The sequence below is a fragment of the Perna viridis genome, chromosome 9, assembly GCF_037379345.1.
Source record: "Perna viridis isolate PV_CMFRI_1.1 ecotype Kerala chromosome 9, ASM3737934v1, whole genome shotgun sequence".
Classification (NCBI taxonomy): domain Eukaryota; kingdom Metazoa; phylum Mollusca; class Bivalvia; order Mytilida; family Mytilidae; genus Perna; species Perna viridis.
Window position 1 is genome coordinate 15,115,488 of NC_142453.1, and position 26,208 is coordinate 15,141,695.

Sequence of the window (26,208 nt, forward strand, 5' to 3'; positions counted from 1 at the left end):
AAATTCAGAAACCACTAAATTTAAAGAAATGTGGTATTCTTTGTTAAATTACAAATAGAATTGACTGTCTAAGTGTCTGTGAATATCAAATTTGTATAAAAATTCAATTTAATTAAATTTAACACAAAACCACTATTCACGATAAAAAATCTGACATTAAAAAACACGCGTGATATTTAGAAATAAAATATAGAAACTACAAAGATTCTTCCGCATTTAAAACAAATAAATTGGTTGGTCCATCCATTGAGCGATTGCTTTCTATGACTATTTTTTATTCACATTCATTTTTTGCACTGATTACATTTAAACATTGATCATGCGCTTAATTTTATGAGGCGATGATCAAATTCGAAATAAAAAGACAACCATTACATCCGGGTAAGGGTTGCTTGACAAAAATACCTGTGGTAATCTATGTACAGGAGGACCAAGCTGAAACAGCTCGGAAAAATTTGCAAAGAAAAATATAGTTAAATTAAATATCAAACTAGTTGTCGCTCGATTCCTTCGAAATAAGAGACGATTCCATTCATCACGATTCATATCATCGTATTTGAAAACAAGCATGTAAAGGAATTTCAAGCTTTTTTCAAACAAAACAGTTTATGGTCTAAGATGACTGTGTGGCCTATTGTTTTGACACATATCCGTCTCTACCTGTACACAGAACAGGCGTACAGGTATGCAGGGATCCATCCTTTAGAGTTAGACATTTTCTTAAGTTTCATTTCTATTACGAATTGATTTTCATTCAAATTACTCTAGTTCGTTATTAATACGCATACCCTTAAAATCTTGCTTACAATATGGCGTTTTGCTTAATTATTGTATACTGAAGTGATTTATTTATACAGAAATTTCCTTTAATCTTTTAGGAACAACCAATTTATTTACAAGCTGAAATTCGTATACTTTCAAATAAATTGTTATAGTTAAAGTGTGTAAACCGAAAAAGAATTTAATTGCTTCGTTATCTAAACTTTAGTATGGCATTTACATTTATAATAGATCTAAATGTGCGAAATTGAAAAGTCGGAGTTAAAATTGTAGACTTTAAATGGCATGTGATAATGTCTATTATGAATTTGTAACATAAATTTTGTACATACATCGTCTAACCTATATTTCTCTAAGTGGCTTCTAACATAAATCGTTTGACTTAAGCATTAGTGAGAGGTGATCTTATTTTATTTTTACGATGTAACATTACATGATTAATTATTTTACGATTTCATAAGGGAGCTATTGTACCATATACAATTTTTAGATATTTGAAGCATAGTTTGGTGTGAGTAAATTATACAAAAAAAACATTTACCAGAAGGAACAACCTGGAATTAATTGAGCGTATAAAATCCGTAAAATTCCTTATCTGCAACAACGACAAGTATTGTTTGGACTTTCAAAATTCCAATAGCACAAAAAATTCTACCATATCCTATGGGATCTCCCGTGCACGTGTGGTGTTAGATGAAACCAATTTTTTGTTTGGAAGTTGCTAGCTACCCATTCAGACTCGTCCGGAAGCCACATGCAGTATTTTGACAACACTAACTACAGCGTTAGGCGTGTTCATTCCCAACAAGTGCGTTCATACCTTGCGGATACAAGGCTATAACGTTAATTCAGTTTGAATAACTTTGGCCCCTGTTGTGACTGTGACACGTACCTCGGGCTGATTGTTCCTTTGTCAAAAATCCCTCTCTAGTTTTATCTTTGATATTAGCGAAATATGCAGAGCCTTTGTTTATCTCCATAAACACTTTGGCTTTGTTTATCTCTGAGTATCTTGTTTCTATCTAATTTTGGTAATAATAGTTTAAATGTTACACGTTACATGATGAAGAGTGTCAAAAGTAGTATGGTAGTCACCATGCGCCGCTGGATTCCGGGCGGTGGTGAAAAAGTCATCATGGATTTACGTTTGAGTTGTTCAAATATATTAAGATAAATAGATAATCTCTTGTGATAGAAAGGATATTTAACAATTGGATTTTAAATTTCCGTATGAGGAATTGACGATACGAACGAAAAAAGAGGAGTGATCTAGGATTGAAAGAAAGAAATTTAAGCGAAAAATTTCCAGGAACTGAAGAAAATTACGAAAAATTAACTACAACTGTGTTCTGATATAATATCTTTTGCGAGTTGTGTATAAAGTAAAAAAGTGCTGATTGTGAAAAAAATCTTAAAGGTACGGATACTCTTCCCCTGCAGTGATTTTAGTATTGGCTGGAAACGACCTTGTGTCTTGAAATACCGTTCTTTCACTACTGCTTGCAATGACAAGACGGGAACTCCTTTTATGTGGATTTTTAATATGCCTATTCACTGAAAGTATTTGCAATTGCAACATAGGATTTCTGATTCCACAGAATTCATCTTGTAGCTATGTTCCACGTATAACAACATCAGGAAAGGCGTTTCTTCTAGCTACGTCAAAAACTGGCTGTAATTTCATTTGGAAAAATAGTGATTGCAATGACGCCGTGGCACTGAATGCGTTTCTTACTCTGAACGAAAGCAATGTGAATATCATCGTTGGACCAGTTTGCCAGGGAGGTATTGGGACTTTTGTCTTTTTTCACCAATGCTTCATTGAAATCGATAAAGTTACCGAAAGTTTCAGATTCTTTTGGGCCAGAAATTCATGCTTGCATTTGCTCATTTTTGCCAAAATTTTGCACAAATTCAACAAATAAATTTACTGGTCTTTTTTTTTCAGCCATCACATTTGTGGAAAAGATGGCAAGTTATTGGAATATTCCTTTCATTACATGGACGCCGACGGATTCCATCCTCCATACTGCATCTTCTTCACTTATCAGCACATTTGGAACCTACCAGGATCTTACCACTGTTTTAACAACAGTACTAAAGCACCACGACTGGAAAAACATAGGTATGTGCGGAGATGGTATTGTATTGCGGTTTGATTAGATAACGAATAAGGTAGGGTGAATAACTTAACTAAAGCATGACGGTGCGAGAACCCTCTTTTGTCAGTCAGCGACCTTCACGTTCTTCAAGTCCTGTATCCGCCCCTAGGGATGGTGGGTAAAAGTGGGTACTGATAAAGCAAGGGCAGGAGGTAAATATTGATAGGAAATCATACTTACAGAGGCGATATGAAACAATAATGATGAGAGTAATTCGATTTTTTATCTGAAAGGAAATTTGTCAATAGCATTTATTTTGAAGTCAAGATGTATATGCATATATAACGAGAATAAGTATGGTGAATATGTCAAAGAGACAACAACCCCACCGGGATGAACATGTCAGCCCAATGCCACCCATCGGTCTTCAATGAACGACGAGAAAACCCTCACACCACAGGGCAGGCTGCAACTTTAAAAAACATCATTATACACAGGTACAGCCAAAGAATTACCCCTTTATAATCAAATTACATACAAATAAACTAAAGGTGAAAACGAAACAAGACATACAGAGGCTAGAATTTCCAGATTTGGGACAGGCGCGGTTAAAGTCCTTTGGCATGATTACAACCCTCCCCTATGTGCATGTATCGGGACCTTATTAGGGAATGTCAGTTGTATATACACCTGCATGTATATGTGAAATTATAGGGAGTCTTTTATATTAATAATATTTACATTTACTTGTCGATTAGCCATGGTTTTGCAAATTTTTACAATGTATGTAAGATAAAAGCCTAGGCTTTTCTGGTCGTTTAAGCTTCTTCTGTTTGTCCGTCTTTGTACCAATATGTTACCCATTCGCAGGATCATGGGTAAGAAAAGTAAATCACGTACAAAACGTACACTGATATTATTCATAATATAAATTAAACGAATGACGGGTCTTACATGATACACCACAGATATTCGACAAATACCTCAAGTCTCTTTTAACTTGTGGTCAAAACTCGATGATGATCCCGAACACGAGACCCTTTGCCATGAGAATAATGGACGATGAAACGTGCAAATTTGGGACAAATAATTTTTAATTTGGTATGTCGATAACTGACTTCTCATGGAGAAAATTGCAATTTAAATTCAACAATTGTAACTTTATTGGAGATTTTCCAGTACATTACATGTACATATCAACTTTGCTCATTTAAAAATTGAATTATGTCAATCAAAGTTATTTTGCCTTTGAAATAAGTCACACTGAAATTGATTGGGTGTCTTTAGGTAAATATAGCCCTTGTCAGAATTGTTTTCATTTTGATAATGTAACTTAAACATTTTCTTGTCATTTCGAGTACCTTTGTAATTTTGCGATAAGACTACGCGGGGTAACCAATACACATTAGATGGGATCTCCGCTTTCAAGATACTAACACAATTTTAAAAAAATTAAGTTTACTCGGTACGAAACAGTAACATTAATTTTGAAATATGAAATATAAATAAGTTATTGAACAATGTTAATGGCGCATTTGATGACAAATTACATATAAATAATCTGTGATCACTGAATGTAAGAAGTTTAATTCGTGTGATTCTGGAAATTTAGTTGACGTTTACTTTATGTTGGCTTTGGTCGTATACTACATAACACAACTGAAAATTTAGGCGTCAGAATGATTAAACCCCAGTAAACACTTTTTTTTTTATTTCAAACGTTGTCATCTTCTTACACTTTTTTTTCAACACATCGTTTCTGTTGAGATATGTTTTTATCTTTTGAATATCGATATATTTTATTTATTTTGATCAAAACATGGATTCACGTGGCCCTTTTACTATCAATATGACTCTTTTGAAGCCATCATGCATTTATTGAACTTCCAAAGGTAAGAAAAAAGAAACAGTATTAAGGAGCTTCCCGGAGCGCAGCATAATACGACTAAAGCATGTCGAACTCTGTTCACCAGGATCAAGTGCGGACACACAGTATTAGTTTTTGACACATTTAAGCATACGAACTTACATTTCATTATGGAAACAACAACTAGTTTAGACACAATATAGCAAAAGAAAAAGTAAAAGTCTTTTTGGTGTGGTCAGTTTGGCCCCTTATAACTCGAAAACCGTAAGAGATACCTGAAATTTGATTGAAACACGGGGGCATTGGCCCAACAATAAAAAAATACGGATGGGGCCGTACCCCAATTTTGTACTTCAACTAAAAAACGGATAAAGATAAGCCTATTTTGTAAAAATATAAAGCAGAATTTTTAAAAATCTGAAAAAATGGGATCATCAATAAACTTTTCCTATCAATTCTAATTATAACGCCATTTTTTAAAGCTTTTAGCCCATTATCTCCACAAGGGGACGCGAGTGGGGCAAAAAAAAACCAAACCTGTATGGCCCTCCGTCATGTCCTTCGGAACAATGTTTTAAATTATAATAAGATCAGATAAGATGAGATTTACTCAAGTTATTGTAAATAAACTAAAGTCAGACGGACGACGACAACACAACGATAGGATGATACTATTATACGACCGAAAAATATTGTTGTGGTCGTATAAAAATATGGAATAAAACTATTACTATTCCGTTCGTCAGAGACCAGACAGGATAGTCAAGGACGTTAAACCCCCCACCCCCCCCACCCCCCTCAGTCAGTGTAATTATTCAAAACAAATTTAAAGAGGGATAACTTATATCATATTGCGATCGACAATTATCGGACAGATGAATCTGCTACATTAACTCATTCGACAATCATCGTAATAGGGAATCGACACAAATTAACTACCAAAAATTCCTTGTTACCAATTTTTTTCTTATTACTGAAAGGTTTTCGATGAAAGTTTCAAATGCCGGAGGTCAAGAACGGAAAGTTTAGCCAGTTCATTCTCTTAAGTTCTTTCTTTTATTTCAAAATTAGTTTTTCATTTGTAGGAATTATTCGCAGTTCAGATGAAATCCGACAGACATTTTCAATTGTGATGAACTCATCTTTCCCATCACAAGGGATTCATATCCGTTCTGAAAGAGTTATCACTAACTTTTCCCAGCAAGTTATGAAAGGAACAATTGACGCAATGAAAAACCATATTCGAAGTAAGTTGCACATTTTCCGGAAATTTGTATTGTCCCAATGTGATTCAGCAGTTATAAAATAGATTTCCGGTGGCTATTTAGTCCAAACTTTGCAACAGTTGTCATACCACTATTTCTAAAGTAGACAGGTGCAGAAATCACTACTTTCGTTTTGAAATTTAGCCATATCAAAGGGCCTAGAGTTTTTGTTCAGAATTGTTTTACCCTACATTTAATAAAGAAAATGAAGTTTTTAGAGTATTGCTGATTCATTCAGCTTTCAGATGACACCAAGTTGTATACCTCTACTAAACAAGGAGAATGATAGGGTGCAATAATGGGACTACTTTGTGTCATTACGAACTACTTTCTTATATGTTCAGGCGATTGGTTTCTGAAATAGTGGTATTACACCAACAAATGACAAATGTTCAAACAGACAAAGGGGAGAGGGGCATTCAGTCACGTTAACCCCATGAATGTGTCATATACTAGTATATCTTTCCTGGTAATGGTTACACATGTCTTTCAGAAAATCGTACATCTCCTCGGGGTCCCTTCCCATTTACCAGAAAATACAGATGTGCCTATGGCAAGCCATAATGGACAAAAATGAGTGTTTTCTAATATTTAAAAAAATGATTTTTTAATATTACAAATCTGATTTCTAATATTACGAAACCTTTTTTTATTATTAAAAATTGAATTTCTAAATATTAAAAAAAAAAGATTTTTAATAATTAGAAATTGATTTTCTGATATCAGAAAATGGATTTGTTGTATTCAATTATGATTTTTTGATATTAGAAAATCATTTTGCAATATTAAAAGATGTGACTGATTTTGCAATATTGCAAAGTGATTTTTAAATATAACAAATTCTAAATTCTAAATTTCTAATATTAGAAAATATTTTCAAAAATTGAAAAAAGTTATTTTGTAATATTAAAAAATGATTTTCTTATATTACAAAATATTGATTTTTGTCCACTTTGGCTTGCCATATTTTCTAGTATTATAAGTTCATTTTCTAATATTAAAAATTCATTTTCTAATACTGCAAATTAGATTTCTAATATGACAAAAAACTTTTTAATATTAAAAATTCAATTGAATTTCTAATTTTAAAAAACGATTTTTTAATATAAGAAATTGATTTTCTAATATTAGAAAGTGGATTTGCCGATTCAGTTGTGATTTTTTAATATTAGAAAATCATTTTGTAATATTAAAAAATGTAACTGAATTTCTGGTACTACAAATTCATTTTCCAATATTACAATTTGTAATATTACAAAATGTGTGATATTTTATAATATTACTAAATCAGGAATTTGTAATATTACAAAATGCATTTCTAATATTAAAAAATCTTTTCTAATATTAAAAATATGATTTTGTAATATTAAAAATTCATTTTCTAATATTACAAAATATTGATTTTTGTCCACTTGGCTTGTCATATGGGAAGGATTTTCTTGCTGGACAAATATATGATTTAGGGGTTGTTTTTTCAGCTCCAGCTGCATCCCTGTACCCAATTTTAATAAAAGTGGCCCCCATGATTTAATTTTAAAAGGCATTGTTACAAATTAAAAAAAAACCTTGTTATTAGGAATAATAAGTTCTATTTAAACATGAAAGAATATTATTATTTTAAAAAAATCAGGTAAGGGTGCATTAGCAGAATTGAAATGCAGAGGTAGTCAGTAATTTCTAATGGAAAATCATGATTTCATGCTAATATACATTTATTTATTGGGGTAAGACTTGTATAAAATCTAGATTTTGTGCAAAGATATACATTTATTTAATTTCTATTGGGTGTGTAAACATCTCTGCCCTCTCTAAATCAGCCACTGTACACTGTAATTATTTGTTTGAACATGCATTTCAGTATTCATTCTCTCATTTCCTGAGACATACATAGATCAGTTCATGACTTTAGTGTACAACAAAGGACTATCAAGTGGAGAATACATCTTTTTACACCTTACTTTTGGTGCTGGACTAAACCATACTGGAGTTAAAAACCAAAATATCTTTAGCTCCCTTCTTGAAGTTGGGCCAATATCAACACAGTTCTCAAACTTTGAGAGGGATGCAAAAGCTGTCACTAAAAATTTCACTCCCAATATTGCATTAAGTGCCCAGGTGAGTCAATACTGATTTTAAAGTCCTGTCAGTTAATAATTTTTGGCAAAGAAAATGCACATGATATCTTCAACCTTTCTCTATATTGACAAAACCTTTCTAGAATTATGCTTCTTAATTACATTGTGTAAATTTTTTATATTTTCACAAGTTCATTTCCTTGATCTTGCCAACCTTTCAAATGTTTTGTTTAGTCTCATATAAAAAAATTGGTGGGTAGGTTAAGTGTTTTTCATTTGTTACTTCCAGATTGATGATTTTGCTGCATACCTGTATGATGCGATAAATTTGTACAGTCAGCATCATGGTCTGCTAAAGAATGTTACAGGCTATTCAGGTACAATTGAGGTTGATTTATACTGTGAAACATGTCACAGGTTTTCGTAAATGACAGGATACCAGACAATGTCTGCTTTACTGGTATCTAGTTTGGCTAGATTTCACTATAATTTGGTTTAAAAATTGATAGATTATGAGTCTTGATGGCATTCTAAATGTGTTCTGAGCTTGCTTTAAGTAACTGTAAGAATTCTCAAGTGGATATCTCATTTTGTCTATATAGTGTGTTATGATATATTCCATGGAGACAATTAAATGTATTATTGAGTGAATTTTACGCTGTGTTTTTTGTTTGTTTTGTTGTTTCAGTTCATTATTGACCTTACATTGAAGGGGGATGGTTAAGGCCTTATAAAACTAATTTATTTCCACCACATGTATTTTTTCTGATGATCTTTTGTTACATCATTTTTTTTTATTACCAGATGAGATACTTAATAGGGTAAAATTCTGCTTTGATGGATTGATGATTTACACAGTTAAGGAGGTAGACCTAGGGTTAGGGACACAACTCTTACAAATCATTGGAATGTTTGTATCACCATTTTACACCAATCTCATGTTAGCATCAAAGTAACTTGGACTGATTTCATTCTGTTTCAAAGGAAAGATTGAAGGACTTTGGTGAAATTGAATATGATACAAACATTTCCCTGATTTCAAGAGTTGTGTCCCTTACCCTAGGTCTACCTCCTTAAAGTCTTTTTATTTTTGATTTAATGGCCAGAAGCGTACTATGTATTGTTATTTGCAATAATTTCATAACCTTGCTACAATAACAGGATATTCCGGATTTATTGAAAAGTTCATTGATGGGAAAGCTATCAGGAGATATCATGTGACCCACTACCAGAATGGTGGCCATGAGATTGTTTCAAACATCACCAACTTGACAAGTTATAAGGAAGTTAGTGTTATACTATGGACTGGAGGGAGCAAACCATCTGATACTCCTAGCTGTGGGTTCTCTGGAAAATATTGTTCTGATGGTGGTAATATATCTGGAAACTTCTATGCCTCATATAGTTTTTGTGATAAATAGACAAAATTGTAAACTTTGAAGCATATGCATGTCAAATACAGAAAATAACAAGTTATAATCTCTTCTAAATTAAAAATTGCATTGAAAAACTTGCAGTAGCATGTGAGAAATTTTCAGTTTTTTTACATTCTTAGTATTTATTTGCCTCTAAATTATGGTAGTATAGTAGTTGAGTGAAGTCATGACTTATTTTAAGAGGCGTTTTAGAATGAAATTCTGATGGTACACACATTTTGGAATGTTAAAGTAAAGACTTTTTTCTCCAGGTATCACCCTTTGATTCTGAGTAACTGATGCTGAAGTAGATCTAGAAAAATTAATATTTTAAAATTTTTGAAAGGTTTCATTTGCTTACATTACTAACAGATTATGCTTTCATTAGGCTTATATTACACAAGGACTTTAATATGGTTACTTGAATTAATAGGATATAGATTCTCTTTTGAATTTTGAAATTAATCATAACATCATGAGCTTGATGCCAAAGCTGTTGGGTTTTTTTTCATACTGAAATCCAAACACATTTGGCCTCTGGACTTTACTTGATCAATCAGACAACATGTCACCCAAGAGTGCTATTCACTGAAATTATTTAAATCACAGCTGGGAAAATTTATTTTTAGGTACAGATCATGCAGCCATTATTGCAGGGTCATGCATTGGAGGAGTTGTGGTTATCGTTGTGTGTGTTGTTGCTGTTTTGTTGTATAGGTAAAATATTCTGATTTAGAACAATACCAGAGTTTTTATGTACCAACAACACAAATTATCAGTTTTATTCTTGTATAAAAAGGATTGGATCTTTTTAAGAATAGAATGTAAGTGTTTCTTTTTTTTTATTGTAATATTAATGAATTCTCTCTAAAAAAATCCTTGTAAAGACATAGTTACTGATTTCAGTGTTATATCAATTTTAAGTTGAAAATCTGATACAAATAGTTTTTTTTTCAATAATAACTGTTTGAGAAGGAAATATTTAAGTAACCTTTGTGCATTTAATTTACAACTTTATTAATTATTATATAAAAGGAAGTTTTAGTTCAAACTAGGTCCACACCATTTTAATAAACTACAATACATTCATTTAAACCTGTTTGAGATAGGAGATAATTCAATAAAATTAATGCATTCAATTTAACTTCTCCAAAGGTTCACACAATTTTAATATATAATTTAAAGTATTAAAACAGAAACTATAGTAAAAGTCTTATAATTAAGATTTGTAATGTCAATTATAAATTATCAATTAAGTTTAAGGATAAGATGATATTTTCTATATGATTTCAGGAAATTTCGTTTTGAGAAGGAGTTAATGGGTATGTTATGGAAAGTTAATAAAAGTGAATTCAAATTGAAGAAAAAAAATGGTCCTGCACCAGTTGTGCCAGCCCAGACCACAGGTCAGATTCATCCAAAGAAAAAACTAGTCAGAATGGTAAGTAAACTGTGAGTGTCTTTTGGAATGTGTATTATGATATATCACTGTATGTCCACATGGTCTATGATACCTCAGAAATGCTTTTATTAGTTTTAAGAGGGTGTCCATGCAAAAACCAGCTGATTAATTGATCAGTAGCTTTCGGTAACAGTTGTTGCAGCTCTGTAAGTTACTTATTGCATTTGGTGATAAAGAGTCAAATCATCAACTGTTGGTAGTCAGATTTTATTTTTTTTGCCTTGTTATGTTTTCAGTTATTGGCATTAATTTTTAAAAGAAGTTGCAAGGAAGTGAAATTAGTAGAATACAAAAAATAAAATAAATACAGAATTTATTTCAAATATAAAAATAATAATAAGATGTCTTTTCTTAAAATAATATTGTCAAAAAAGAAACATTGAAATTAAACTTTTTTTTGTCATTTTTAATTTAGGAAACAAGAGGTACCCTTGGTTTTGGGTCTTCTGTCAGCTTGGATAGGAACTTATTATACACACCTATTGGAAACTATAAGGTAAGTATGAGATATATATATGTACTACTTTGATAAAAGCTTTGTGTTCTGAATGTTTTATACCCTTGGTTGATGAATTGTGTGTATAAATGTAGTGATCATCAAGTATATATAATTTGCAATCTGGAAGTTTATCCTTCACATATTGGATTTTAGATGATATTTAAAAAAACTGCTTAATCATTTTTTAAACCATAACATAATATATTGCACTACTGAGTAAAGGTCTTATCTTTCAGTAGTCGTCACCATTATTTTAATTTTGAATTTGGAATGTGATTTTTGATCACAAGATTATCTAGGCCTAAAGTTGAGGTTCAAAATGAACTATTTTAAGACAGTAGAATAGGATTTTTAAAAGAGTAATCAAGGGAACCAAGGTTATAGCAGTAATCAAAAGAATGTAATCCAGAGACAAAGACCAGACATGGAAAACAGACATACACAACAAAGAACATAAAGTAACTAAAGTCATACATACAAAGTAACAAAAGTAAATGAGCAACTTGGACTCCACTAAAAACTGGGAGCATGGACCAGGTGCACCGGTAGGGTAAGCGTCCTCTGCTTTTCTAGAAACACCCGCCGAGTTGCTCATAAAAATTCAAGTCCGGGTAGACAAACGAGGAAAGGCAAACTATGACCCGTTGAATAAATCATTTTCATGGTGCAGATGGATACACCATAACGATCCATGATTTCATGATGATGACCATAAAACTTCTGTAGTCATGACACTTCAATCTTGTAGCAACATAACCCTGTTCCAGAAGCCTATTTGTTAGAATTCTAGCATAATACAAAAAGTCTGTGTAGTTTCGGCAAGCTCTGGCATAACGTATGAGTTGTGATATGAACACTCCATAGACAGGTGCAGAAGGGATGTTGCCACAGATGGAAGAAAAGTTGACAGTTCTGACTGAAAAGTCAACACGTTTGTCGTAAAGTTTGGTCAATAGTTTTCCTTTACCATCAATTTCTAAGTGTAGGTCAAGGTATGAGGCTGACTTCACAGTGTCTGTAGTATCCTTTATCTCAAGTTCTTTGGGGTAGATGCAATGTATCAAATCCCCAAAATTAGGATTTTTTAAAGATTATATGTCATCTATATAGCGGAAACTGAGATTAAAGGATCTAGCTAAACGATATTCTTTTTTTTTCGAATCAGATCAGCTATAAAGTCAGCCTCATAGGAGTGTAGGAATAGGTCAGCAAGTAGAGGAGCATAATTTGTTCCCATTGGAATACAGATTGTTTGTTGAAAAACGTGTCCACCACACTGGACAAATATGTTGTCAATTAAAAATTCCAGCATTTTGTAAACATCTTCCTCTGTTTGTTTGGAAGATGATTTGGAATTATTTCTTACATAGTATGAGGAATCTCTACCAAGAACTATATATTTGTATCTAGGTGTACCATCAATGTGTAATGTTTTTAAGTTGGGATTTTAATTGAGTATGGGTTATACAGTATACAGTGTTGAAAAATCATAGGTTTTAATGCTATTATATTCTGATAATAGTCTGGAACTGATTATCTCCAAAAGATCTATCAAATTTTTCAGGATCCACATTGAATTAATACCGCTATGGGAGTAACAAGTGTTGTGGTAGGACTGCCGACCCTCTTTGACAACTGTGAGTATAGAAGTTAAAAGTTTTGAAAGAGGTTTGGTGGTACATTTTTCAAATCCAGCTATGTAGCATTGTTTGTATGGATTCTTATGGAGTTTAGGAATCCAGTACATAGACGGTAAATCACAATCATCATCCTTGGTAGAGAGACCAAAAGAGGATAACACAGATTTATGGTTTTCCATAATCTCTTCTTTGGAAATTGTGGTAGCTGTATAGGTCTTATCACTGCTATTATTTTCTACATCTACCTCTGATAATAAACATTGGACTTAAAATGTTTTGCAGACAAAAACAATGTCGTTTTGGGCTTTGTCTGCTGGTATGACAACATATTTGTCAAGTATAGTAGACAATGTTTTTGCTACATCATGGTTTTTGAAAACTGAGGTAGGATTGGCACTCATTAACCTACTTAAAACTTTCATTCGTTTCAAAAAGATGTCACGACCTTTAACCACTCTGACAGAGAATCAATGTCTTCTTGTTCTCGTTTTATCCATTATTTTGCGTAGTCCTCCATGGCATCCATAAGAACTTTTAAGTTATAATTCCAATTTATGGAGTGTTGTTCATGGTACTTTGGACCTTTAGGAAAGATATTACACTGAGATTAATTTTTGATAATGGACAAATCTCCTGTAATGACGTGACCGGAAGGACCATATTTGAATGGAGAGTTTTTACAAGAACAGTCAGGTAGTTTAGCCTTGAAGTCCTCAGTCTCAAAGTTCTGCAATAGCCTTTTATAATTGAAAATTTTGGATGCAATGGATGAAGTATAGGAATATGAAATAATTGGTATGGATTTGTCTTTGAAATATGTGGGAATTTTTTTGGTAATGTTTTTGTGATGGAGGATGTTAGCCAAATTAATTGCATCTATACCTTTGTTGACAAACGGTAGTGGAAGAAATTATCGTTTTTCTTCATCTTGACCTTTCAAACAAACTGGTTTAAAGAGCCTGTGGAAACCAATATCCAAAATGATGGCAACAAGTCTGTATAATGATGAGGTAGGGTCAGAAGCAGGAGTGTCAAGACTTGTTTTGTAAAGAGAGTGTAGTTGAGTAAGAGGTATAGAATAGAGTTTGGTTCTAATATGATGAAGTACAAGAGGTTTTTGTATGAAAAGGAGGAGACCATCTATGGAGACATCATGTAACTTAGGTGACGTATAGTGGCAATGGCCATGACTCCTTTACCATCCTGGAAAACTAGGAAATTTGAAAATTGTCAAAACCAGATAAAAATTCAACCTCTTTAAAGTCATTAGTGGAACTCTAGCTGAAAAACAGTGAAAATAAGAATTGCAATATAGTCCAATACTGAGTGCATCTTTAATTTGCTTGTGTACATCTTTTTGGCAAATAAATTTATTTAAATCTTTCTTATTTTAGGGTACAGTTGTTGCTGTAAAAAGTATACAGAGAAGATCTATTAGGTTGACCAGAGAAGTTCTTAGAGATCTCAAGACTGTAAGATATATTTATACAGTCAGTGATATTGGTAGCCACCAACATCACTGATAACTCATCCTTTGTATTTTAATTGGGAAAATATGCATGGTTTTTAATTAGAAATTTTTGGAGTAGCAGTATGATCCTAATTACTTAATTTATAAATTTGAAAAAGACTTTGATCAATTGACCCGAGATCATGAAATGATTTTCTTAATATGGGCTTTATATGGAAGTTGTTGATATTTGATCATTAACCACCTTTTAGCACAATCCTCTGCAAAATTCAGATTGACACTTGTAGATGATCAAGATTATTTTTATGTAAAAATGAAGACTCTTGAAATATATGCATCTTTTGATCACAAAATGATTTTGTTAATGAAATTGGAGAATAAAAAAAAAATCAATCGAAATAGTGATTTGAAATACTAGTAATCATATTAAGTTATTGTTTAAGAAATAAATCATGGAAACTCTATTTTATTATGTTTTACCACAGACTGACTGTTTATGTCACATGGTTTTACCCCGGGGTTAAATAACAACATAAATGGCCAACCTGTGGTTAAACTATGATAAGTAGAGTTTCTGTGATTTATTTTGATTCTAATAGGACTAGTTTCTTCTTATAACCATGGCCTATGAGTTGCATGAAATGTTGGTCATGTGTTTATCACTTTTTTACCATGGCTGTGGTCTTAAGAGCTTTGAAGCACATCATACTAGATTAATAAGCATAAATTAAACTTATGAATAACCAAACCCATGGGTAGACATTTTGGCACTAGTTCTTTCATATTTTACACGGTAATGCTTATAATCAGATAATTTGATAAAATAAAATTTTAGGCTGACTAATTTAGTAATTATATCCCCTATTAGGATCTGTATTGCTCTTTTTTAACCCCACCATGAGTGAACTACTCACAAAATTATTTACCTCCAATGAATGTTACAAATATTTGAATTTTTTGCAATTTTGTTTATGGATAAAAGCCATGTCATTTTTTGAAAGTGTTTCCTTTAAATATGAAGTTGTTACATTCAGTGGATTTTTTTGTAGCTAAGAGAACTGCAACATGACAATCTAAACCCATTTGTTGGAGCCAGTTTAGAACCCAATAACAGCTACATTCTTACCAGATATTGTGCAAAGGGAAGCCTGCAGGTTAGTTGGGATATTGTTCTTAGATAAAATAGAAAAAGAACGGATATGGTGAAAAATGAAAAAATGCACCAGTGTGTAGCCTAAATACAAAATAGCATATACTTTCAAAGACCTTCAAAAAGTCTTCAATAAGTGTAAACACACCTTTAAGTAAGCTCTGAAAGGCCCCGTCAACAAGGTAATAAAATCCATGGTCAACTTGCAAAAAATGCCAGAGAAAAAAAATTTAATCCACTAATACATGTATTGACTTGAAAAAATATTGATAAAAGGGTTATTCATCATCGATGACAGAACTACTGTATTCATTATGACTAGGAAAGCATATAAAGCTTTGAATACATTGATTTTTAATTTCTCTCATTTTTTTTTCAGGATGTTTTAGAGAATGATGATATCAAGTTAGATTGGATGTTTAAGATGTCGTTTGCCTTAGATTTAGCAAAAGTAAGAATAATATTTTCTTATGTCACAAACATACATAGTATAATGAATAAACTTGTAAATTTATGGTTGTACAGAAAGGACAATTGTTAGTAATTTAACTCATCAAAACCATGTTTCAAAGTTCCAATTTAGTATTATCAAAAACTGTGATGCATATTTAAAAAATCTATGAATGAATGAAATTGATATATACTATATTTAGCCACATTTGTTTCAATTTAAACTTATGAATATTTGACATAATTTGCATGTAAATATAATTTATTTCTACCTATTTAAGTTAACATATCCTGCTCAAAGCATATTAGGGACAAAATAACAAAATAAAATTACTTTTTGCCATACAGTTAAGGTTGGAAACAATTTTGAAGTTTTACCCATTAAGTTTAACCAACCCAACTTTTGTTCATTTCAGGGCATGGAATTTTTACATAGAAGTAACTTGCGTTCCCATGGTAACTTGAAATCTAGTAACTGTGTTATAGACAGTCGATGGGTACTAAAAATAACAGATTATGGTGCAATAACTACACATCCTGAGGAACCCAGTGAAGAAATAGGAGAACATGAGTTCTATAGCAGTAAGATTTGACCACTTTGATGAGTAATAAAGTTCTTAAAAATATTAACATATACTAGAAATATGTAGTTCAAATGTTTTTGCTCAATGGACATGAAACATTTAAGAGACTGTTAGAAACCAGTCAGATCGTATGATGTGGGAAACACATTTATCCTACTAAACCCATTATAATGTCAGAAAGAACAGAAATTATTCTGTATCAAAATTGGAGAACTCCACATAAAAATTTCTTCACAAATCAACTGCATTGTAAACAGAGTAATTTTCCTTCATTTTAAAGTTTCTAGTGCTTCCTATGTAATTTATTTCACTCCATTCATTTCAGTAAGTTACAAAGCAACTTTCATTTTTCACAAAAAAGACAAATTTGTGATCTCCAGTGGATAACATTGTGTTGGAAACAATTTGGCATGTGCCACCAACTGACACACTCTAAATAAGTTGATACCAGTTGTTATTGATATCAAGAAAACCTTATATCAATCCCAGAAAGCTGCTTTATTGTTTCAATACTATTATTTCACAATAACCTAAGAACATTTATTTCTGTTTTAGGACTATTATGGACAGCCCCTGAACTTCTTCGCCAACATAAACATGACCAAAAAGGTTCACAAAGAGGAGATGTTTACAGTTTTGGTATTATATTACAGGAGATTTTTCTTAGATGTGCCCCTTATTACTTCAATAATGTCAGCTCCCAAAAAGGTAAACTTGGAATTTTTGTGGTTTACTAAATGGCAGTTACTTTACGTAGTGAGTCAAAAATTAGAGTGGAAACTTAGAGTTATCTCCCATATACTGGAATAACACTCACAAAAATTTCAACACATTTTTTGAAAAAGGTTTTTTGTTCTTGCAAATATGAATTGAAAAAAAAATTGTTTGCAGACATTTAGTAATTTTATGAGTAACTGTAGTGTTCTTATCTGCGAACAACAATTGAATTTCTCTGGGCAGAAATTATTTAAATTGAGGTGCCAATCTCACTTTGTCTTTGAAATAATGTGCATTGTTACCTGTTGCTTTGCATGAAATTGTGCATGCAAGAAATATTACCCGTACATATTGTGATGTAACTATAATTGATGAATAAGTACCAATTTTTTAATTGGTTTTCTTGAATTGGACAAACTATCTCAGTTCCTAACAATATGAAAAAAATTCTATGAAAAACTATGCTCAGCAATGAAATTCCCTTACTATGAAATGATACAACTATGACAAACCAAGATGTTGATATCCACAAAAAAAAAAAAGTTAAAAAACTTTTTAAAAGTATTTATTTTTCTTTATCTTTTAAAGAAATAATCAATAGAGTGAGAAAGGGAGAGGATCCACCTTATCGTCCCTACATTCCTGATGATAGTGCTTTGCCAGATAAAGCTGTTAATTTGATGAACAGCTGTTGGAGTGAGATTTCAGAAAACAGACCAGACTTTGGTCATATAAGGAAGAAACTCATAGATCTTAATGGAGGAAAGTAAGTACTTTGAGTAAAAAGCAATAAGATTTTGTTGAAATTGTATGGGATACTTTCTCACTATTTAGATTTATAGAATTTTTGGGATTTATGGGAAGCAGATGTTTGTGTGCTTCAAATTAAAAAGCAGTAGTTTTGTTTTTGTTTTTTGTTGTTGTTTCTTTTTTTGGGGGGAGGGGTTGGAAGCAGATAGGTTAATAACAGCCGTTAAGCAAAATATATGATCTTTAATATTTGAGTTGTAATAATTATAGTCATTATTGATCATAGACAAGAAATATATCTGTCATATTTTCTGTCCACAATTGTGATACAGTCGACTCCACTTAATCGCATATCGCTTTATTGCATATTTCGGTTATTAGGATAATTTTCTCCTGCACAAAACCATTTCCTATTATTCTATTAGGGAAAAAATCGCTTATTTGCATAGGCCTTGCAGGTGCATTTCGGTTTATTGCATAGAGAATTTTGCCTCATCGAGGTAAAGACAGGGTTTCCCAAATTCTATTTTAAGCCTTCGGGTCATAAATATGTCAATCATATTTATTGTTGTAAAAACTAGGTTATCATCAATCAGGAAGTGTTAATAATGGATTAAAAACATAACGGACATAAAAGACAATTTAAATGATTTCTAATTGCATTAAAATAAACAAGCATCTAGGTCAACAATGACTTCTGACGACATGCCAAACATCACCTTATGATGCGGCTTGGGGTTCGGCTAGGGTATTTTTTGTCCCTATTTAAATTCTTCCGACTACAAATGATTATCAATGTTAATTTAATTTTCTTTAATGAGCTGAACAGTTTTTAGTGAGCTTGGGTTACTAGGCATAAATATCAACCAAAAATTAAAAGTCATCATTCATTCAGTACAATGTCTAATGAAATTCAACTACCCTAAGGTGCCCCATACTATCCACACTTCATAGGAATATATTGAGGTCAATGACACGTATAATACACAACTATCAGTGTACAATGGTGATTGAACAGAGGAATAAAAACACACAGACCATTTCAAAAGCCCAGAAACTGCAAACATTGATGAATATTACACTGAATCCTGGCTGAAATATGAACTATGGGATTTTCTTTCATAGAAAGGTCAGGAAATTACTCGACTATTTATAGATGAGAAACACGTGGTTTTACTTATAAATACACATGGCGTAAAGAAGGTCAACAATCAAGATAAACACAATATATATTATTATTTATTTATAAAAGAACAATACAATGTGAAGGTCTATAACAATTAAATACCAGATCAGAAATGTTGAACAGTGATATCCCTGGTTGATCCACAGTATCGTTGTCTTACTTGAACTCACACTTCTGGTAAAATCGTAATTTCGGTTATAAGAATAGCCCGGTTATTTGCATAATTTTTACTGGCAAATAGGCTCTACTGTACTTAAATTTTGCTTATTTTCTTATTATATCTACACTGTTTTACTTATGCTGAAGGTCATTGACATACACAGAAGAACGGTTATACAAATTGTGAATGCCCTTACACAGTTTTAATCAAAGCTTAGAGGTCTTTTGGCTTCCTAAATAATGACTAAATAGAGACAGTGTACTGTTAATGCAAGCCAATTATGGCCAATATTGTATGACAATAATACAACTGCATCATATATTGTATTGTGAACTCTCTTGTGATACTCAGCTCTTGTTATAATCAACACGTTTATTATAGCTCTGTTTAAAAGAAAAGTAATGTTCAATTTTGAATTTGATTTTAAACATACATAGAACTGTTATATGTAACAATGACAGAGAAAATTCTGGTGCTTTGAACACAGTTCTTAGTAGATATTTGTTAATGCATCAAGTAGTTTCCATTTTTTTTTTAAAGGAAAATGAATATTATGGATAATATGATACATATGTTGGAAGCCTACAGCAACAACTTAGAAACACTGGTAACTGAGAGAACAGAGGAGTTAGCAAGAGAAAAACAGAAAACTGACCTACTGTTGTTTCAAATGTTGCCACCGTAAGTTAAGTTTTAGAGTGTGAAAAGAAAAGGATTTGAATTATCTCCCTTACCTTTAAATTTGATTGCTGCTTCTCCCCTGCACAGACATTCATTCTATTGAGAACAGAAAATTAATTTTGTTTATATTATTGTATTTTTTGGTGCTTCTACTAAACATGAGAAAATCAACTTTCTTTTTGGAATAAAAAAGGCCTAATCAATAAGTGTCTTAGAAGTTTAATTGGTGCCTGCTCAAAAAGGGCAACGAATAATTTGTTCATTATCATAAATGTTAATTTTAATGTACCGAAAAAGTTAAAATTGTTGTACTTTATAACAGAATATTTCATTAGTTTTTATAGCTTCTTACAGTTTAATGGATTGTGATAATTAATTGATAGTGTTTTCAGCATGAGCTTAGCTTTAAGTACTTGTTTTGATGATGTTACAAAGAAATTTAAACCAATTACCGAGTATTTGTCATGAATGGAAAACCTACAAGTGCATGACAGTACTTATATTCACACAATAAGTTGAGACATAGTTTAATTTGCAAAAAATGAGAAGAAGCCTTGTCCCTTGTCCAATGTTCTTAAATTAAGTTGAAATTGCTTATATATTCAGCAATTTCAACTGGTAGATACTTGTCCATCCGTCCTTTTATCCATTACATTTAGTAATTTTTCAGGTGGTACATAATGGAAATTTTCGTAACAGATTTCTCAGCTTCTATCAGAGGGAATGCTTAGGTATTTGGTATATTGCTTTTTCATGATCACTTGCACTGTCTCTCCTCATTTCAGGTTCCATGCTAATATACTTTCTGTTCATGGATTGACTTTTAATTTTTGCATTATAGAAATTTTCCTTACAGATTTCTCAGCTTCTTTTAGAGGGAATACTTAGATATTTAGTATATTGCTTCAGCATGATCGATGACTTGTAGTGTCTCCCTTTCCCAGCTTTGTCTGAAATGGTTGAGTGGGGGTATTCTTAGCATGACGTAGAGTGCAACATCATGTTCTGTTTACATTTGATATAAATCATATGTTTTAATAGGTCAGTAGCAGAGCAGTTAAAGAGAGGAGAGTCAGTATTACCAGAGACATTTGAGGAAGTTTCAATATTCTTCTCTGATATTGTAGGGTTTACAACAATCTCTAGCACTAGTCAACCTTTACAGGTATTTACCAACTTAGTAAATAGCTTACACTTACACATAGTTGCCATTTGACTTGGTTCTGCATGTCACACCCACAATGCTTTGTTGAAGTGCCAGGTTACAAAGATAAAGGATGAACTGCAATGACCCACATTTGAAAAATTGCATAAACTGCCACAAAAAATACTTTGTGTTATCAAAACTTGACTCAGACTTTCAACATTAACAGTCAAATTGTCTGAATTATTTGATTTAATTGTTTAAATATAAATAAACCAAGATGGATATGGTTATAAAATAGTTACTTTATTTGAGATGTGATTACTTATTGGTAAAATGGTTGTTATGCATTACATCCAAAATGTTTTTATGCATCCACAATGGTTGTAATGCATCCCAAAATAGTTTGTTATGCACTATGACCCTTAGTTCAATTTTGGAATAAAGGTCATTACCCTTCTATGATCAGCTATACATAGTAATTGATTTTTAAGCCTGCTTGCCAGATGTATTCAAGAAATTTTAGTAAAATGTTATTGGAAAGTTGGGAAATATATGTTCTAGTAAATGTACATGAAGGATTATAATTGTCAATGGAGGACTCCAAAGAGAGATAATCTAACTTTCAGGGTTTTACTTGTATAACTAAAACCAGACATAAACAAAACACTTTTCAAGGGGCGAGTTGGGCATCATATGAAGACATGCATGCTGTTTGAGGACTCTGAAAGGATCTGATCCAACTTCTGGGTTTTACATGTTTAAAAAACCTCCTATTAAGTGAATGACTAATAGAAGAGGATATGACTTCATTTGTAGATGTGCATGAAAGAATAAGATTCCAAAGGGAGATAATCCAATTTTTGACATTTACAGAGTTTCACATTTAATTTTACTCCATTTAAGGTGGGAGTATTTATGCACTTTGCCAACTTTCAATATAGACACTGCTGCAAGTTTTAACATGAATCTTTCTAAACTTCACAGTTGCTTTGTTCTTCAACCTCAAATTTTACTAATGATATTTATCAGTTTATGACATAATGTACTTAATTCATATTTTTTTACTGTTTTTTTAGGTAGTTGACCTATTAAATGACCTGTACACAACATTTGATGAAATTATTGCCAAACATGATGTTTATAAGGTATTGACTTTTCATTACTGATGTTGAAAATGAATATAAAGTATTTGTGTACATTTGGTTTTGCATGATTAGTTAGAGCTTGACGAGTACATGCAATAGTTTAGCAAAAAGAGATTTTTTTTTAAATATATCTACATGAAACTAATTTCATAGGGAGTCATTGAAATTTACTAACATAGTTGTGTCTATAAAGCTTGACTATATAAAATGAAGGTTTCTATAATAATACTGTAAACTTGCCAATATAGTTTCAATTTTATACTTGCATTTCCATCATTATGGAATATTTCTAATTTTGAACAATTAATTCAATATAATATGGTCTGTGGCAGTTTACATTCATGAACGCTGAAGCGGTTTATAAAAGGTGAACTGACCCAAACCATGTTATCTCTTAAAAATTAGAAACATTCCTTATAATTTAATTTTTAATTATAGAAATTAAAATATTAAGATTTTGTTCCTTATTGGGATTATTTGAATTGTAAAGTATGTACCAATTGATGTTAATGACGTCACATTATCAATGAAAATTATACAAAATAACTTTGTTTGCTTAAGGAGAACCTACAAATCAGAAAGCTTGTTACATATTAAGTTAAATAATTTAGACATAAACAGTATCAAAATGAAGTTATCAAGGTTATTTGAAACCAGTTGACTCTTTTTTATGACTCAATCACCCTTTTCATGAACTTGGCAAAATTTATGTGACACAAAGTTTAATTGGTTGTTGAAAATAAATGAAAGATAGTGCAAAGAAAATTCACTATATTTAATTACTATCAGCTATTCAATTGCAGGTTGAAACCATTGGAGATGCCTATATGGTTGCTAGTGGCTTACCACGAAAAAATGGCAAGAAGCATTCTGGTGAGATTGCAAACATGGCACTTGACCTTCTTAGTGGAATAACAAACTTTAAAATAAGACATATTCCAAAAGAAAAGTTACAGTTGAGAATTGGACTGCATATGGGGCCGTGTGCAGCAGGAGTTGTGGGCCTTACAATGCCTAGATACTGTTTGTTTGGTGATACGATTAATATGGCATCTAGGATGGAATCTACAGGAAAGGCATTGCATATACACACAAGTACTGCCATGAATACAGCACTAGAGGAGTTAAACTGGGGATTTCAAACAATGGAAAGAGGAATCATCGAAGTTAAGGTAGGCTGAACACCTTACAATTCAACCATGTACAAGACAAATTTATTTTTTACAATTATCTTTCAGCCCTTTCATAATGATACTTTAAGATTTATTTTTAACCAAAAAAAAAACTACATAAATTTTGTATGGACAGACTTCTATAGTAAAATATATTTCATTGTGTGTACATTCGATTATTGCAATTGATTTGCAATTCAATTAAGATCCAGGTTTATATTAAAGAACTATTGACAAAGTCTTATGTGACCTTCAAAAAGAAAGCAAAATCATGGCCACATTAGACAGATGGTTTTATACAGATTCATTTTACAAGAATGCACTGCATAGGGATATTTCAATCATAATCTTTTAAAACAGGTAAATGCTGAGTACACATTTGAAGGCATGTATATCAAGATTATAGATTCTTCTGTGTTGATTTTACTTATTTAATTTTACTACAGGGTAAAGGCCTACAGAAAACCTATTGGTTGATAGGTAAAAATGGCTACAACAAACCACTTCCTAAAACAATCAAAAGGTACACAGATGTATAAAAGAATCTGTCTTTTTGTAGTTACTTGTATTAACCCTTATAGTGTTGGGCCTGGATTTATCCGGGATTAGCCCTGTTTCCCCTTTATTGGTTCTGACAGTGTTAATCTCAGTTTAGGAATGCACAATTTGTTTCCATTTGCAAGCAGCTTGATTGTGCTTTAAAATGAGGCTATCTTATATAGAGTTTGTTAACAAATAATGACTTGAGAGCTGAAAAAGAGGTCATGAGTTTTTTTATGGAGTAGGGTTCATTTCTTGGCCCATCTCCAGAGCAGAATTAATCTATAGTGCTTTATTTTGCCAGGAATCTAAAATAAGAATGATGTCTCTCACCACCATTACTATGTCAACTCATTGTATTAACTACTTCTGGTTTTAGGCCAAAAATTGTAAAAAAAAAAAAAAAACATTTTCTCACATAAGTGACCATTCAGGGGACTCCTGACCTCCCACTCTTGACTAAAACGAACCTTATTTGGCTTCACAGGGTATAAACTGTGGGATGAATTCGCTTTTGTTCCTGTTTAGCTCCTGTTGTACCCCACATCTAGCAAAAAATTGTCAAAAATAGACGATTTATGAGTGACAGACCCATTTTACGGCTAAAATTAAAATTTCTGTTTCTTAATTGCAGAACTTAATCATTTGATTTTTTAAGATCCTGTATACAAATGTAGGAGTAACAGTTAAATGCTTTTCAAGGTTCACATTGAACTTGTAATGTTTCAGATTACAAGCAAAATTCAAAGCAGCTGAAGAACAAGGTCGACCAGCATCTCCTACTGAATCCCATATCTCAGCAGGGGACCAGAGTGATACAATGTATGGTAATGCATTCCGTAAAACTTCAATGGCAGTTCGTTTCATCAGAGCACTTTCAACTGATAGTCTTCCAAATGACTCTAGATCAGTGTCAGAGGTCACAGTTCGTGACCTGAATGTGTCATGTGATAGTATGACTAATTTAACCAGTCCAGATCGGTTGAGCCCAGTTCTTTGGACACCTTTAAAAAGACTTAAAAAGGAGGACATATTAAAACTAAAGAAATCTGAAAACATGAATAATGGTGCTAAAAACAGTGATGAAAGTAGCAATGAGAAAGATTCTCCAAAGGAAAAAAAAAGGAAATATGCCTTTCTTATTCCAAAAATAGAAATTTCATGATTTATAACTTAAATCAATTCATTTATACTGTCATACATTTGTATTTTTTTACCAAAGCATGAAATAAAATGCAAAATTTCAGTTGTTCATTGCCTGAAATCTTCTATAAATTCTATTACTCAATATTTGTACCTTAGATATTGAGGGAGCCATGTATGTGCTTTGATTGTGTCATTTAAAGTAGTTTCTTCTAAATTTTACCCCTGACTTCAGAAAATAAACCTTTCATTTATGAAATAAAAAAGGTTTACAGGTAACAGCAGTACCAGAGCTACTGGTCACCCTTCATCAGGATTCAACATTCCAAAACTTGGTTTGGGGGGGGGGATAAAAACCAATAAAATACCTTAAACTGTTTCCATACCCCACCTATGAAGTGGCAAGGTTTTATGTGACATAATTTGATACATTTAAATACCCTCCTACAGGTTAAATTGAAAGAATGAATAATTTTTTTTTATATATATTTTTGATATAGAAATTCCAAACTCTTTAACTTAAAGGAATTTGGTCAAGTGGCTGTAAGTGGCAACTATTTTCCAACAGTTTATAATGTGATAAATCCATTTTCTGATCAAAACAAAATGGCAATGTGAATACAGTTTGCATTTGAGGAAATTTTCATACACTACAGATATGGGAGTGTCTTTACTTGTTTGATATATTTTTCTTTAAAAATGATTGATTGATTGATTGATTATGAATTATGATTTAATGTCTTTATGGCATATTTCATGCATTTTCGGACTAGACACCGTATGACCAATTGAACAACCCTGCTTTGT

At 32.0% G+C, this 26,208-nt stretch overlaps 1 protein-coding gene across 3 annotated transcripts; it reads left to right on the forward strand.

Annotated features, from left to right (window-relative positions):
- Positions 1–200: 200 nt before the first annotated feature.
- On the forward strand, positions 201–25,504 carry LOC148606923 (atrial natriuretic peptide receptor 1-like). Of its 3 annotated transcripts, XM_088546949.1 has the most exons (21): positions 201–2,565; positions 2,729–2,905; positions 5,835–5,996; positions 7,873–8,129; positions 8,379–8,466; positions 9,251–9,460; positions 10,134–10,221; positions 10,798–10,945; positions 11,382–11,462; positions 14,500–14,577; positions 15,626–15,730; positions 16,106–16,177; positions 16,593–16,758; positions 17,316–17,468; positions 18,066–18,243; positions 20,114–20,254; positions 21,296–21,419; positions 22,478–22,546; positions 23,350–23,718; positions 24,165–24,241; positions 24,988–25,504. In XM_088546949.1, exons 1-21 carry the CDS (start codon positions 2,286–2,288, stop codon positions 25,421–25,423), a joined length of 3,459 nt encoding a protein of 1,152 aa, XP_088403075.1. In that variant the 5' UTR covers positions 201–2,285; the 3' UTR covers positions 25,424–25,504. The 3 variants fall into 3 exon arrangements, with proteins under 3 accessions (XP_088403075.1, XP_088403076.1, XP_088403078.1); XM_088546950.1 differs by lacking the exons at positions 201–2,565; positions 2,729–2,905 and adding an exon at positions 2,948–3,094; XM_088546952.1 differs by lacking the exons at positions 201–2,565; positions 2,729–2,905; positions 5,835–5,996 and adding an exon at positions 6,060–6,124.
- The last annotated feature ends 704 nt before the right edge of the window (positions 25,505–26,208 follow it).